General features: G+C 33.3%; 2 protein-coding genes and 1 long non-coding RNA gene across 5 annotated transcripts; all 3 read left to right on the forward strand.

Annotated features, from left to right (window-relative positions):
- On the forward strand, positions 1-4,588 carry LOC110791080 (mechanosensitive ion channel protein 10-like). Its single transcript, XM_021995842.2, has 6 exons — positions 1-1,087; positions 2,066-2,402; positions 2,618-2,741; positions 3,012-3,305; positions 3,616-3,818; positions 4,038-4,588. The coding sequence occupies exons 1-6, from the start codon at positions 121-123 to the stop codon at positions 4,318-4,320; spliced, it is 2,208 nt and encodes a 735-aa protein (XP_021851534.2). The 5' UTR covers positions 1-120; the 3' UTR covers positions 4,321-4,588.
- Positions 4,589-5,590: 1,002 nt separating this feature from the next.
- LOC130463395 (uncharacterized) lies at positions 5,591-7,566 on the forward strand. The gene is made up of 3 exons (XR_008923807.1): positions 5,591-5,666; positions 6,219-6,291; positions 7,074-7,566. It is a non-coding gene; the product is annotated as an uncharacterized lncRNA (long non-coding RNA).
- Positions 7,567-11,065: 3,499 nt separating this feature from the next.
- Positions 11,066-15,654, forward strand: LOC130463393 (protein FAR1-RELATED SEQUENCE 5-like). Of its 3 annotated transcripts, none has more exons than XM_056832510.1 (4): positions 11,066-11,338; positions 11,718-11,785; positions 12,182-13,064; positions 13,290-14,833. In XM_056832510.1, exons 2-4 carry the CDS (start codon positions 11,737-11,739, stop codon positions 14,752-14,754), a joined length of 2,397 nt encoding a protein of 798 aa, XP_056688488.1. In that variant the 5' UTR covers positions 11,066-11,338; positions 11,718-11,736; the 3' UTR covers positions 14,755-14,833. The 3 variants fall into 3 exon arrangements, with proteins under 3 accessions (XP_056688488.1, XP_056688487.1, XP_056688486.1); XM_056832509.1 differs by lacking the exon at positions 11,066-11,338 and adding an exon at positions 15,088-15,654 and having other exon boundaries at positions 11,397-11,785; positions 13,290-14,743; XM_056832508.1 differs by lacking the exon at positions 11,066-11,338 and having other exon boundaries at positions 11,397-11,785.
- Positions 15,655-15,822: the final 168 nt, after the last annotated feature.

A 15,822-nucleotide genomic window follows, 5' to 3' on the forward strand; every position in this document is an offset into this window, starting at 1 on the left:
CCTCTAACAAGTTGGTCCGTCTATATGAAATTTAACGTGTAAGGCCATGATTTTGTTGTCATCGTTATATAATTGGTTTGATTTTTGTCAATGGATAATTAACCCAAAATTTAAGTGAGGATGGATGCCCGTCGAAAATCTAGCGATGATCAAGTTGTTATTAACTTGCCTGAGGTTACGCTAAAATCCAACCCGTCCTTACCCACAAATTATTCCAATGCCAATACCATCAACGCTGAGTTACAGGGTGATCAGTTAAAGAAGCATCCCCAATCAATTAGTACTCTTAGAAAGAGAGCCACTCTACGCCGTCTTAGCTTCTCAAAACCTCAATCTAGAAACACTGAGTTCAACTACACCCATCCCAAAAAAAGGGTCTCTAAAGAGTTTGAGATTGATCGGACGGGTTCAGGTTCAACTATTTGGGAAGAAGAGACGAGTAAAAGTTGTAATGGTGTTGATCGTAGTAGTACGGACTCCTCCTCTGATTCTTCGTCAGAGGAGGATTCGGAAGAAGAAGAGGAGGAAGAAAAGAGTGAGGGTCAACAATATAATAACATTAACAAAAAGAAATGGAAGATCCATTGGAAGAGAGTAATAGAGTGGTCAATATTTTTTGTTATATTGACTTGCTCCATACTTTCCGTCACTTTGCACACCCTTCGTAACCACCATGTGAAGGGCCTATTTCCGTGGTGGTGGTGCTTGTTGGCGATGGTGGTGTTTAGTGGCCGCCTTTGCGCCGGGTGGCTTGTGAGTTTCTTGGTGTTTGTGATAGAGAGGAACTTGATGTTAAGGGAGAAAGTATTGTACTTTGTGTATGGGTTAAGGAAGAGCCTTCAAAATTGTATATGGTTAGCACTTGTGTTGATAGCATGGACATTTATGTTCGATGCCAAAGTGCACCATAGTAATAGGGTGGTCAAGAAAGTGTCTCAATTGCTTGTAGCCGTTCTGGTTGGAGCAATCATATGGTTGGTTAAGATTGTGATGGTCAAGAGCCTTGCTTCGTCTTTCCATGTTAGGACTTATTTTGATCGTATGAAGGAAAGTGTCTTTCATCACTGCATACTAGACCGGCTTTCAGGTTCGTTTTTCATAAGCTACTCCCTAATACTTATGTCCCCATTTGTTTGCTCTTATTATCATTTTAATTCGTCCCCAGAAAATTGCTCCATTACTAAAAATGATTCAGAGATCACAATTTTATTTTCACATAAAATACATTTGGCCCTTCACTTTTATGTTTTCTCAATTCCATCCACCTCTCTTAATAAGCACATTTGTTGGATATGGCAAACAATAAGGGACAGAGGAAGTATCTATTACGTTTACATTAAAACAACCTAGGTTGTACATATATACTTCGTATATACCAAAGGTACAAGTATACTTCCTCTGTTCTCTAATAATTGCAAAGTTTTTACTTTTAAGTTTGCTAGCACACATCTTTGATCATTAATATCTTGAATTGTAGATAAATTAAAAATTATAAATTTTTTATTGTACAGATGAATCTAATAAGATCACACATTACTTTGTTTTATAGAAGGTAAAAGGAGAGTATATGAATAGCGTAAAATTCAAAATGTTCCAACTACGAAAATGATAAAGGTCGCAACATGCGACCTTTAAGCCGTGTCACAATGATGACATGACGTGTTTATGTGTCATGATTTAAATTGGAAACTAAAATATTTAACATATATATCCTATTATACATGTTTCAAAAAATGGTAGAAAATCTTAATATTCTAATTTGTTTCTTTTCTTATATCGACTACTGTATTTACATATTTTCATAGTAAAAATATTGCATTGATAGTAAAAATATGATGATGACTCATAGCCTACGTGTCGCCTATATGTACCAATTAAATTTTGATACGTAATATTGCGACAACTAAATGTTGTCGCAACTTGCGACCTTTATCATCACTCTTCCAACTATTATAGAATGGATGAAGTAACAGAAGTTGCCTTATTTTTACACGTAACATGAATATATGTTAGTTAGTGAAGTAATTCTGTAATTGATGTGGATTTATTGATATGATGAACCTAGGTCCGCCCCTCAATGAACTAGTATGTGAAGAACATAAACCAATCTTAGGAGCAAACTCTCTGCCTACAAAATGGAAGCATGCTAAGAACGCAATTAGATCAAAGAGATATGGAGCAAAGAAGGTGGATATGGAAAAGCTCAACGATCTAAGTAAGGAAACTCCGGCGTCGATTTGGAGTTTGAAGAGGTTGATGAAGCACATTAGATCTTCTGGTTTGTCCACACTTTCACAGAATGTTTATGAATTTGGGACAGCTGAAACTGAGATTACAAGTGAGTGGCAAGCTAGAAGTTCTGCCAAACGCATCTTCAAGAATGTTGCAAAAAGTGGTGCCAAGTAAGTCAATATCATTTGTGTTATGATTTTGATTGGGTAGTCTCAGATCGATACAGTTCAGCTTAAAAGAACAAGGCCTAAAAATAGTATACAACTCATTTGTGTTTTGATTTTGGTAGTAATGTAGCATACAATAGAGTCATAAAGGTCAGTGATATAGACGAAATTCAGTGTAGAATAAATCTAAATGTGTCATGTTGTTACTATTTCGGAAGGTACATTGAGGAGGATGATCTATCAAAGTTCTTGAAGAGGAACGAGATTCATGAAATATTCCCTCTTTTCGAAGGAGCATTAGAGACCGGAAAAATCACCAGGTCCTCGTTTAGAAATTGGGTGGTAAGCACACTTTCTTTATGTGTTACTTTTTTGGTGTTACATTCGGTTCATCCTTAGGGCTAATCCAGATTCGGAGCGAATTCTGGGTGAATAACTTCTAGTCCCCTTCCAATTGTTGTTGCGGTGGATCGAACACACGGTCCGCCCAACCAAATTCAGCCTTAATCACCCACTAAACCAATAGACAATTGGTACTCTGTATGTGTTATGTGAAAGATTAGATTGTATCCATTTCTCACGATAACATAACTTACGTTTATATGATTGAAGGTAAGGACTTATTTCGAAAGAAAGGCTCTGGCACATTCATTGAACGACACAAAATCAGCAGTGAAACAACTTCACAAGATAGCTTCAGCAATTGTCAGTGTGATAATCTTTGTGGTGTTTCTTTTGCTGATGGGATTAGCATCAACACAAGTAGTCGCATTTGTCATCACACAAATGGTTGTACTAGGAGTCATCTTTCACAACAGCTGCAAGATCATTTTCGACTGTATAATTTTTGTGTTTGTCATGCATCCTTTCGACATAGGAGATCGTTGTAAAGTTGATGGTGTTCAGGTATGCTAACTATTTCTCTAATGTGCTAATATTGCTTGTTTTAGTTGCAATTCATTTAGATTTGAGCTGCGTTTTATTCACCTGATTTCCACTTATTTTTATGAACTTATCTTATCTGAACTTATCTGAACTTAACTGGACTTATCTGAACTTATTCGAACTTATCAAAACTTATTTTAGTTATAAATTGTTCTTGACCAACCCTTATTTTTCCTGAACTTATCTTATCTGAACTTATCTGAACTTATTTTTCCTGAAATAAGTGAAAATAAGGTGAACAGAACACGGTCTAACTTGACACATCTTGCAGATGATTGTAGAAGAGATGAATATACTAACAACAGTGTTCCTGAGGTATGACATGGAGAAGATCTACTATCCAAATTCCTCTTTACTAACAAAGTCAATCAGTAATTTCTACAGAAGTCCGGACATGTGGGACACAATTCCTATCACCATTGATATGTCCACTCCTCTTGTAACTATAAACGCGCTCAAGAAGGCAACACAAAGGTAAAGATGCTCTTCTAAACATTAAACGCGAGCCAATACTCGTGACTATCTTCTATTTACATTATACTAAAACATACCCTAAAAGTGACACGTGTTATTTTCTGGTGCAAAATTTTCAATAAACTAAATGTGTCATGCTAAAACTAATAGTACTAGTGTTTTGAAATTGATGTTATTGGTAATACACTAACATATATTTTTGTATATGCAATTATGCAGCTACATTGATAGCAAGCCAAATCATTGGAACTCAAAACATAGTTTCGTAGTTACTGACCTTGAAGACTTGAACAAGATGAAGATGGGCTTATCAGTGCAACATACCATCAACCACCAAAACATTATCGAACGCAACGTTCGATTAGGTGAACTTATGTTGGATTTGAAGAAAATTTTTGAGATACTTGGTATCAAATATCACCTTCTTCCACAAGAGGTCCACCTAACTCAACTCAATATCGATAAACCGTTGCCAACAGTAGGCGTAAACAAAACTATCTGAAAATCAGGATATTATATTGGATATCGAAAAATTTATGCTATATATGGATTAACGGATGTGTCCGATAATCCCTAATCCGAAAATTTTGTATATAGTGAAATAATACAGATATCATTTTTTATTACGGAGTATTATTTTGGATCAGATATTTGACCCGTGCTAGGCTTTAGAGTTTAGCCAACAGGGTCAATTACCATCTTGATATCCCATGTAATAAAGATAGTGTTTTGTAAATCCATTAGTATGAAATTATCATATTAGGCTATGATTTTGTTGTTGTTGTTGTTATTCGGAGTATATAATTGGTTGATGGTTTCATTTGATCTATAATTAGTAATTAACCAAAATGAGGTGAAGATGGTTCAACTTGACAAAAGGCCTTAGATATGATATTCGAGCTCAAGTACGTACTCATGTCAAGTATAGATATTTGCTACCGAGCACTACGTATTAAATTCCCATATGGTATGACATTTATCTTCAACGTGAGACGGATTACTAAAATTTTGTCTATAATTAATATTTGAGATGGAATTGTATATTGAGTTTTAAAATTCCGTCTCAGTTTTGTATCGGATTTTCCAAAAAATTTGCTTCGGAAATTTTGAGACTGATTATATATATATATATATATATATATAGAGGAAGGCTCATGTGAGAACACCCCTTCTATGTGAGAACACAATCTTATGTGAGAATAAATCTTGGCCTCTGGATCGTTTCTAATCTAACAGCTGAAATAAGGAATTACTAATGGCATTTTCGTAAATTTGTTAAACAATAACCCAACCACCTCCTTCCTTTCACGCCTAACCGCTTCTCTCCCTAAAATTGCCAAACCTTTGTTTCCCCCTCTATTTTGTCTCTCTTCAATGTGCAACCATTAGAAAGCCTCAATCAAGCTCGAATTTCTCTTGAATCTCGGTTTAATTGCTGCGATTTCTATCCACAATCTCGAATATATTCATCGAACTTCCAGATTTCCTCCATTAAAGGTAAGATATTAAACTTTATTTTCATGATTATGTGATTATTCATGTGATTTTGGGCAGATTTTGTTGAATTTAATTATATTTTGGAGCGATTATTTGTGTTTAGATTCAATTTCGTTCTTAATTTGTGTTTATATTCGAATTCTATCATGTTTTGTGAAATTCTATTGTTTCAAATTCATATTTGTGCAAATTGAATTGTTCGACGTTCGATCTGTAATAATTTGATTCGACTCCATATGTTGAACATTGTTGTGTTTTCTTATTTTTTCAATTTCAGATTGATCATTCCATCTGTTTGAGCTATGGGATTAGAATTTCATCATACTCCGGTATCATCATTCGCCGAATCCGGTCAGTTTTCTTATAAATATGTCTGATGCTTAATGTTTTTGAATAACTGGCCCTTGTGTTCGAACAATTGTTTTAAATGTTCTGAATAATTGTTCTTTTTGTTCTGGATAGTGGTTCCTGATGTTCTGAATAATGGTTTCTGATGTTCTGAATAATGGTGTATGATGTTCTGAATAATGGTTTCTGATGTTCTAAATAATTGTTTTTCATGTTCTGAACCTTTACTCATATGTTCTATGTTAGTATTATACATGTTCTGAACTGTTTTTTCTCATTCTTTTGTAGATTCTGTTGTGAATAATTAACAACTTGCAAGTTGTTTTAATTCAAATGTGGTTGTTACTCTTGAATTCATTCCTATATTAACTCATGGAGGAACAAGAGAATGGATTACATATTGTTCCGATGAGTCAAAACAAGTTGTTAATCATGTATATATTGTGTGAAATTCAATCATGTATTTGCGAATTTCATTATTTATTTATGTTGTTTTTTGATCCGAGTCTACATATTGTTTGACCTTGTTGTGTCTTTCATTCTTTTTAATTTCAGGTTTCTATCTGCTTGAGCTAAGGAATTAACAGTTCTTTATAGGCTGCTATCATCAATCACTGAATTGAATCTGGTGAGTTTTCTTATTAACATGTTTTGTATAATTGCTCTTCATGTTCTGAACTTTTATTCACATGTTCTATTTTATTGTTTTACATGTTCTGACCTGTTTTTTCTCTCTCCAAAATGTAGCAGCAACTCTCTTTTCTCTCTCCCTCTCTCTAAATACTTAAAACTTCAATGATCGTCACCAAAATTGTGAATTCCTTTACATTCTTTGTACTTTTATTATATATTTACTGCATATCTTTACCAAATACCTAGAATTTTATCTTATTTACGTTAAATTGAAAGGTACAAATTCAAAATTGGGGCTACTTTTCAATTATGTAATGTTAATTTCTTTATTTTTAGATTCATGTTTTCGATCTGTTTATCGTTCGATAATTTCCAGAAATAGTTTGACTCGAATATTGAATATTGGAATTTGATTGATTTATAGCAATCATGTATGTTCATACTTTTTTTTGTGTTGGAGACTTGGAGTATTAGTTTTTCCAATTTTAGTTTTCTTGCAGATAATTAGGAAGAAAAAAAACAAAGGCAATGGACAATTGGTGATAATTTGACTAGCATTATAAAATAATAGTACAAGGCCTAAGGAGAAGCAATGTGAGGATTTAAGCCTTGAACCTGAATATCACGGTCCCTCATCCTAGTGTCCAGTATCTTTAATAATAGCCTAGTGTTTATTTTTTCCTTCAATTATTACGTCTTTTGAATACATGTATGATCTGCAGAATTTGCAAACAATAAAACTAGAGATTGGTTCTTAATTTTTTGATTATGTTGCAGCTTAGAACTTCTATGGAGAATAGTACTTCTACCTTTGACAAAGAGAAGGCACAAGAACGGTTATAAAAGCTCTCTAGTGGTGTTGCTGTTTTCAAGGTCCTCCATTTGTTCCTGAAATATGATCCCTTACCGGACCAAGTTGAGTGGCATGGGGTGGATAAAGAAACTGAAGATTCTAAGACCCCTTTTATAGCAAGGGTTTTTGCTAGCATCTCGAGTCTCTCGAGTTTGCCTGATCTTGATCCCAAAGATGGAGCAATCGTAAGAGGCGATACTCCTATGTCAGTCACATGTTTTGCTGCTCCTAGTTGATCGATGATGTATGTGGTCTCCCTAATTATAATCTTTTAATGATTGCAGGGGTAAATGATGAATCTGGTTGATCCCATTTTGTTTGGCAGGATAACCAGTTTCGTGTGTTCTAATTATTGTTGCATATGTTGTAATTATTTTTGTATATGTTCTAATTGTTGTATTTGCTATAAACAGTACTACATCCATTGTTTTCTTGAATATTTTGTTAAAACCTATTAGCTCAAATGGTAGAGCAATGTGCCATTGCACATGGATGTAGGTTCAAATCCTACATAGGTTGTTGACAACACACAACTTAGCTCCAATGTGTTTATATGGATAGGTCCTACAAGAGAGTTACCCTCTGGAATATATCGACACCAACTGGTTAATTTGCTGTTAAATGCTACGCATAAAGGTCCCTGTTGCGGATTTCCCGCAGTAGTTACCCTGTGCTTTCTTATCAGACTCCTCCAATGAGGAATTATGTTGGTTATACATCTTGGACATCTCATTCGTGCTTCCCTGCTCCCTTGCTAGTTTCTCCACAAATTATTGCCTTCCGTTCAAGTGTTAGATTTCATGTTCTAAAAATTAAGGCTAGCGTTCTACAAATTTATACATATATTCCAAAGTAAGTTGAACAGATTCAAAAGTAAATAGAAGTGATTTATAAGTAAAGAATCATAAAATAGGAGAATTGATATCATAAATGGAATGCAAAGAGTTGCCTATGTAGGATTCGAACCTACATCATTGTGCAATCGCACAAAGCTCTACCAATTGAGCTAATAGGCATTGTCCCAAAACATAAGCATTTACGACCATTACTTGTATTAACACCACACACACAAAACTTCTAGCAGCAACCAAACACAGCAGAACGACTTCCCACCCCAGACTGACCCGCAACAACCCTCCCCACAAAAGAAATAGCGTGTACAAGCAGCTATGCAACCACTTAAGACCAAAACCAATATCTACAACAACTATACTACCCCATAATGTTGCCCATGAAAACACATCATAGCTAACCTGGCCCGAATTGTCATAAAAACAAGCCAAAAATCAGACCCAAAACACATTCAGGAACATATTAGATACAAAAAGAGAACATTGGAACATACCTTTCTAGTTTCAGAACATCTTGTTATGAAATTTAGAACATAAAATATCCATAAACAATAGCTTCTCTACATGAAGAGAACAATATAAAATTATAGCTTCTTAAAAGTGAGGCTTCATGTTCTAAAGAATTGAGATGATGAAATATTACCCAATATTTGAAAGGATGTCACCTAAAAGTGTATTTTCGACAATTGGACTACAAATGGACTCCGGCACTGATGTTTAATCGCTTTATAAACTAGCAATACGTATTAAAAAATTATGTTCTAAAAGGTGAAACTTGATGTTCTAACAAGAGAAATTATATGTTCTAACAAGAGAAATTATATGTTCTAACAAGCGAAGCTATATGTTCTATACATTATTCCTATATGTTCTAAGAATTTAAGCTACATGTTCTAAGCATTTAAGCTACATGTTCTAAGCAGTTAAGCTATATATTCTACAAAGCAATGTACACACCAGTAAGAAAGGCAATAGACTAAAAAAATTTATCCTTCTACTCTACCCAATATATATTTTGATGCACCTTCTCTGTATTCTACCGTGCTTTAAAATATGGCATGTTGAAAACTCTTCACATAGTTTATGAACAAACTAAATAACGAAACTAAGATCCGTATATATTTTTTATATAAAACATCGAGTCTCTTTTCATTCTTCCCAACCCCTACTCCTATCCCAACCCTACCCTCAAAAACCCCCATGCTCTACCATATGGTACGTGTAGTAAAAAAAGATATCAAATATTTTATTTGAATGATTCGCATACAAGTGGAGAGAGGAACGAGAGCTTACACATATCTCATAAGTGGACCACATTGAATTGATGGTTAGTAAAGTCAGAACATGAGCCACAACTAGCATTAACCATTGCCAAGATCCAAAAAATCGATAGACGCTATGAGCCACTAAATATATTTGTTCTAAATCGTGAACTTTCATGATCTTAATTTTAACTTTCATGTTCTAAATTCATTATGCCATATAATGGTAAGTGTAGTCCAGACGTCCAGTCACCCCAGTCCATTCACTCTAGCCCGAACCTTCCCTGATGTAGTAAATGGTAAGTGTAGTCAAATAACATCTAGTTTCTACCAATATTTTTTATGTTCTATACATTAAACAATTTTGTTCTAAACAATGAGTTTTCATGTTCTACATTCTTAACCTTCACATTCTAAAGTATTGAAAGCATAAATATTACCCAATATTGCTCATGATATCTTTCATAGTTGTTTGGCGCATTTATTCTCACGTTCTCTGTTCAAAAATGCAAAACATATAACTATTACTTTTAGAACATCATAAGATGTCGAAATTACCATCACTATCCCTAATTTTTGATGTTTTAAAAAGTAACTTCTATGTTCTAAATATTAAACAATTTTGTTCTAAACAATGAACCTTTATGTTCTAAATGTTGAACCTTCATGTTCTAAAGAATTAAGATTATAAAATATTACCAACATTTTTCAATGATGTCCTTCAGATTTCTTCTTCGACAATTGTACTATCAACGCGCTCGATTTAGCTCTGAATTTTTGGCATGTTTAATCTCATTTACGTCCTTTGAATTTTCTCTGTTTCAAATTTCAGAACATGTAACTATAAGTTTTAGATCATGGTTTATTTCATAAATCAGTAAATATAGAAAACAAATTAATTTAAAGATTAGAAAAATCAGAAATTAATAACCTAAAATTCAAAAATTCAAAAACTGATCACAAATAAAGTAAAATAAAAACATGAACAATTAATTAAAAAATTAATCACAAAAGTTCAGAACAAACTGATTCTGGATTCAGAAATCGATCAAAAAAAATCCAGAACAAACTGATTCTAAATTCAAAAAAAATAAAACAACAAATAGAACATCAAATACTACAATCAGAACATTCAATCTACTCAATTACTTACGAATTTTCTATATTTTTACCTTACAATCAAAACTTATCATAAATTAACTAAAATAATGTTTAAAAACAAGGAAAATAGTTTGAATTTTGTGTATTTCATTTACCTTCTTCGTTCGTATTTTTTTTTCCAGGTTGATTTGTTGAATATTCACCTTCGTTCATCTTCAACTGACAAAATTATGTTAAAATTAGCGGTAATTGTAGTAGAAGAGAAGAAATATAGAACAATGAAGCGAGACTTTACCTTAAATCAGTAAGTAATCGGCGATTTTGGAGCTTGATCGCCGTTCTCTAGAGCTTTAATGGTTGTTTCTGGAGGAGAGAGAAAATGGTGAGAGAGAGGGTGGAGGATAATCGTTTGTAGAGAGAGAGCGTGAATACTGAGATTAGTTTGAGAGAGAAAGGGGCGTGGGTTTTATTATGTTAGTAGTTGGAAGGTTATTTACATATTGCCATTAATTGGTTTTAATCCTAGCCCTTAGATTGAATCTAATCCTACGGATTAGATTCATTCTCATATATACTAGTATACTCACATAGGGACCTATTTTCACCGGATCCCTCCCCTATATATATATATATATATAGAGGAGGGCTCATATGAGAACACCTCCTTTATGTGAGAACACATCCTATGTGAGAATAGATCTTAACCCTTGAATCATCTCTAATCTAACAGCCTGAAATGAAGGATTATTAATGGCAATTTGGTAAATTCTTTTAAGTATAATCAGCCCATAAAATTCAGTTTTCACGTAATTAGTTTCTCTCTCTAATCTCTGCTTTCTCTCTCTGTTTTCTCGCCTTTCTCTTTGATGTTGCTGCCGCCATTAGAGCACCTTAATCAAGGTCCAATTCGTCTCCAAATTCGCTTCAGAATTCAATTCAATTCTCGAATACATTCATCTACTTGATTATTTCAAGGTATTTTTTTATCAATTTTCGCAATTTTGATTTGTGTATTTTGCTTGATAATTTTCCAATTTCTGACCTAGTTTTGATTATCGATTCCAATTCTATTAGTATTGAATTGAAATTATTAATTGTTGATTATCGAATTGTTTATTTGCTGAATTTCGTGAGCTTCTTTTATAATTTGAATTGCCGAATTGCACTCATATTTGGTGAGTTGTTTTTGTTTTGTTTTTTATTTTCTGATTTGTTTTTTATTTTGATTTTTGATTTGTATTTGTTATATATTTTAGATTTTTGATTATCTATTTGTTCCTTTGAATTTTGTTTTTAATTTATGTGTTCAAATTTGTATTCAATCATGTATGTGTTTCATGTTTTTGATTTACAGATCAGTATTCTTTCGAGCAATGGCATCAGAATTTCATCATAGTTCGTCCTCATCATTGACGGAATCAAGTGAGTTTTCTTATTATTGTGTCTAATTTGTTAACGTTCTGAATAATCGCTATAAATGTTCTGAATTTGTAACCCAATGTTCTATGTACATATTATACACGTTCTGAATTGTTTTTAAATTCGTTTTTTGATCATGTTGTGAATAATGATCACCTCTAATGAACTCCAAGTTGTAAATTATTTTTGATGATGTGAATGATTGCATTATATCTTCGGCATAGTCGTTTAAAATGTTTTGAGTAATACTTGCTTCTAGGATTTTGTATAGTTCTCTATTTTCCTGTCTCATTCTTTCTGATGTTCTGAATTATTCTTACATTGTTCTCCACTTTTAACCCAATGTTCTATGTAAACTTTATACATGTTCTGAATTATTTTTTTGTTATTTTTTTCTAGATTCTGTTGTGGATAATGAACAATATGCAAGTTGTTCTAATTCAAATGTGGCTGTTACTCCTGAAGTAATTCCTATATTAAGTCCAGGGGGAACGAGAGAATGGATTCCATGTTGTTCTGATGAGTTAAAACCTGTTGTAGGGATGAAATTTATGAGTGTCGAAGAGGGTATTTCATTTTATAAAGCATATTCAAAAGCTGCTGGTTTTGTGATGAGGAAATCTACTGCTACAAAAAGGAAGGCACTAGACGTTATTGCTTTTCAGTATTGTTTATGCAACAAGGCTGGTTTCAAAGAAAAAGCAATAGTTAAGGTTGGAGGCATGCCAAATGTTAAAAAAGGGGAAGGTAATGAAGATAAAGTACCTATACCTCGAAGAAGGCTAGTTACTCGTGTTGGTTGCAAGGCTCGGATGGTTATGAAGTATAAAAATGAAGGTTTTTATGTGGTGACTGAATTCCGAGAGCCACATGTTCATGCTCTTTACACCCCGGGTTGTCTAAAATTTCAGAAAGCGGGTAGGAAAATGAATATTCTTCATAAGAAGATGATTATTGATAATTCGAAGGTGAACATTGGTCCGGTTAAGACTTTTAGATTGATGAAGGAGTTAGTTGGATCGTATGATAACGTTGGTGCATCCAAGCAAGATTTCAAAAATTTTCATAGAGATTTGAAGGCTTACATTGAAGGATCGGATGCCCAAATGTTTGTGAATAACTTTCAGAACAAGAAGTTGTTATGGAGTGCATTTTTCTTTGACTATGAGGTGGATGAAGACGAGCAACTTTGTAAAGCTTTTTGGGCAGATCCAATATGTAGAAAGAATTATGCACTCTTTGGTGATATGGTTTCTTTTGACACCACATTTCAAACAAATAGGTAATTTCTTGTCATGTTCTGAATTCATCTAAATTTTGTTCTACATAATATTCATGATGTTCTAAGTTAAAATCTGCATGTTTTAAACATTACTCATCAAGTTCTGAATGCATGGTTATCTTGTTCTAATAACTGTACATATGTTCTAAATATTATTCAGCATGTTCTATATAACTATTCATATGTTCTAAACATTATACTGAATGTTCTGAAATTTGTTTTTAGGTATAATATGATATTTGGCCCATTTACTGGAGTTGATCACCACAAGAAGTGTGTTACTTTTGGTGCTGCTTTAATAGCCCATGAGGACATCGTGTCTTTTGAGTGGGTTTTTAGAACTTTCCTCAAGGCAATGGGAGGTAATGAGCCAGCTTGTTTGATTACGGATGAAGATCCGGCAATGAAAATAGCTATTCCTAAAGTGTTTCAGACCGCTGAGCATAGGTTTTGTATGTGGCATATAATGAAAAAAATGCCTGAGAAAGTCGGCCGTCAGATTACGCAAGATACCCTGTTTCTTAATAAAATTTGCAAATGTGTTTGGAGTGAAGAGATTGAGCCAACAGAATTTGAAGAGAAATGGGGAAAGGTTCTTGCTGAGTTCAAGCTTCAAGACCATGAGTGGTTGAAGCAGTTGTATGAGAAGCGTCAAATGTGGATCCCAGCATACTTTAGAGATTCGTTTCTATGTGGTATCATGAGGACTACATCAAGGTCAGAGAGTGAGAACAATTTTTATACAAAGTTTACCAATCCCCATCTCACTCTAGTAGAGTTTTACATGAGATTTGAGAGTGCATTGGATGCTCAAAGACATACTCAAGGTCAATTTGACAATGATTCTAAACACAAGCATCCAGAATGTAAGACTTCCTTTGCATTAGAGAAACATGCTTCTAAAATCTACACTGTTTCAGTCTTTTATGATTTTCAAGAGGAGCTCGAGATTGGTTGCTTTCACTGTGGACTTGAGGAGTACAAGAAAGAAAATGGGTTTGAAATCTTTACCATTAGAGAAGGATGTAGAATAAGAAAGTTTGATGTTAGTTTTAACCCGGCTAACCTAGATAGTAAGTGTATGTGCAAGATGTTTGAGAGGTTAGGGATTCCTTGTAGGCACATGATTTGGGTGTGGAAGGCAAAGATGATTGAGTATATTCCTGATGCTTATGTGCTAAATAGGTGGACTAGTTTGGCAACTAAAACGCCAATTTTTGATTTAGAAGGAAATATCTTGGAGGCATGTGTTAACTTTGTTGATTGTAAAAGAATGTTAAATGAGTTATGGTCAGAAATTCACACATGTGTGAGTTTGGCTCAGGGTAATGAAGAAGATCTTACTGATCTTGTGAAGAATTTAAAAGGTTTAAGGTTAAACTTGGAAGCTAAGAAGAGTTCTAACAATCATGAAAACAATGGTTCTCCTAGCAAAGCAACAGACATCGAGCTACTGATTGGAGCTACCCTTCCTACTGAAATTGTGGTTAAGCCGCCTAAAATTTCAAAGAACAAAGGCACGGGGGTTCATGTTCCAGGTACAGGTAGTGACAAACGATTGAAAGGTGACAAGGAAAAGGCAATTGAGCAAAGCCAAAAGAAGAAAAGGTTATGTAGAGGTTGTGGAGAGCTTGGTTACCATGATATCCGGAATTGCCCACATAAAGTGAAAGAAAATTGTAAGTTATAAGTTTTTATAACATGGTTTGGATGTAAAAAATTCTATTACCTTGATGTTCTGAATAAATTATCATATATTCTAATTAATATACATGATGTTCTAAACTTATCACTATATGTTTTAGGGAATTCTGCATTCTGTTCTACACAATATTCATATTGTTCTAACCAATCTATATCATGTACTACACTTAAAACTGCATGTTCCAGGAAACTGTGCACTATGTTCTACACAATATACATAATGTTCTAAACTATAGAATTATAATGTTTTAATTTCAATGATGCTTTTTATTCATTATTTAGTTCCCTTGACACAATTTGTTTTGTTTTTTTTTTTCAGAATTGTCATTAAAAGCTTCTCGCCAAAGAATACACAATTTCATCATTCACCATCGCCACATAGATCCTCTCACTTTTTGAAGTGTTATTTTTTTATAGTTTTTTTTTTTGTGTTACGTTTTTGGACATTGTCATATTTTCCATGAACAATGTATATCTATATAGTTTTTTCATGGCTCTGAAAAATATACTTTATGTTCCTTTTGCTTAACTATTATTTTCAACAATTAAAAGGTATCCCCATGCATATTGTTGATATTATTATTTTCGCCCGCATGACTTCTCATTTTAGCTTATCGTTGTACAAAAGTTCACTTCATTCATCTACAATACAAACACTAAACCAAATTTTAAGAAATAAAGTTAAAAGTTCGATGTTATGAGTAAGTAAAGTAATTGTTCTAATTCAACTAAGTAAATGTTCTGAATTCAAAGAGACAAAGTTCTTAATTTAAAAAGTTCTTAGTTCTTAAAAAAGTTAAAAGTTAGTGCACAAAATGTAAATGCTCTAAGTCAACTTACCATACGTTTTGAAATAACATAGTATTTGTTCCGAATCACGTTCAACAAGAAATGATTACAAATTATTGGAATATATTTTATTTGTTTAATAGACTTGTTTCTATTTGCATTAATTAAATCAAGGATAACAACAAATTATGAAACAAAGTCATTGCATTGAATATTTAGTTTGACAATACTAAATATCAATAATACTAAATTTTGATAATGCTAA

Source organism: Spinacia oleracea, chromosome 6 (genome assembly GCF_020520425.1).
Source record: "Spinacia oleracea cultivar Varoflay chromosome 6, BTI_SOV_V1, whole genome shotgun sequence".
Lineage (NCBI taxonomy): Eukaryota > Viridiplantae > Streptophyta > Magnoliopsida > Caryophyllales > Amaranthaceae > Spinacia > Spinacia oleracea.

What these genes read in the sequence shown, in the direction of transcription:
- LOC130463393 (XM_056832508.1), top strand. Translation starts at nt 11,692, where the DNA reads ATGTGTTTCATGTTTTTGATTTACAGATCAGTATTCTTTCGAGCAATG. An exon ending in CTCATCATTGACGGAATCAA is followed by an intron (nt 11,786 to 12,181) that starts GTGAGTTTTCTT and finishes ATTTTTTTCTAG; the next exon opens with ATTCTGTTGTGGATAATGAA. An exon ending in ACCACATTTCAAACAAATAG is followed by an intron (nt 13,065 to 13,289) that starts GTAATTTCTTGT and finishes ATTTGTTTTTAG; the next exon opens with GTATAATATGATATTTGGCC.
- LOC110791080 (XM_021995842.2), top strand. Translation starts at nt 121, where the DNA reads ATGGATGCCCGTCGAAAATCTAGCGATGATCAAGTTGTTATTAACTTG. An exon ending in GTTGCAAAAAGTGGTGCCAA is followed by an intron (nt 2,403 to 2,617) that starts GTAAGTCAATAT and finishes CTATTTCGGAAG; the next exon opens with GTACATTGAGGAGGATGATC. An exon ending in GTAAAGTTGATGGTGTTCAG is followed by an intron (nt 3,306 to 3,615) that starts GTATGCTAACTA and finishes CACATCTTGCAG; the next exon opens with ATGATTGTAGAAGAGATGAA.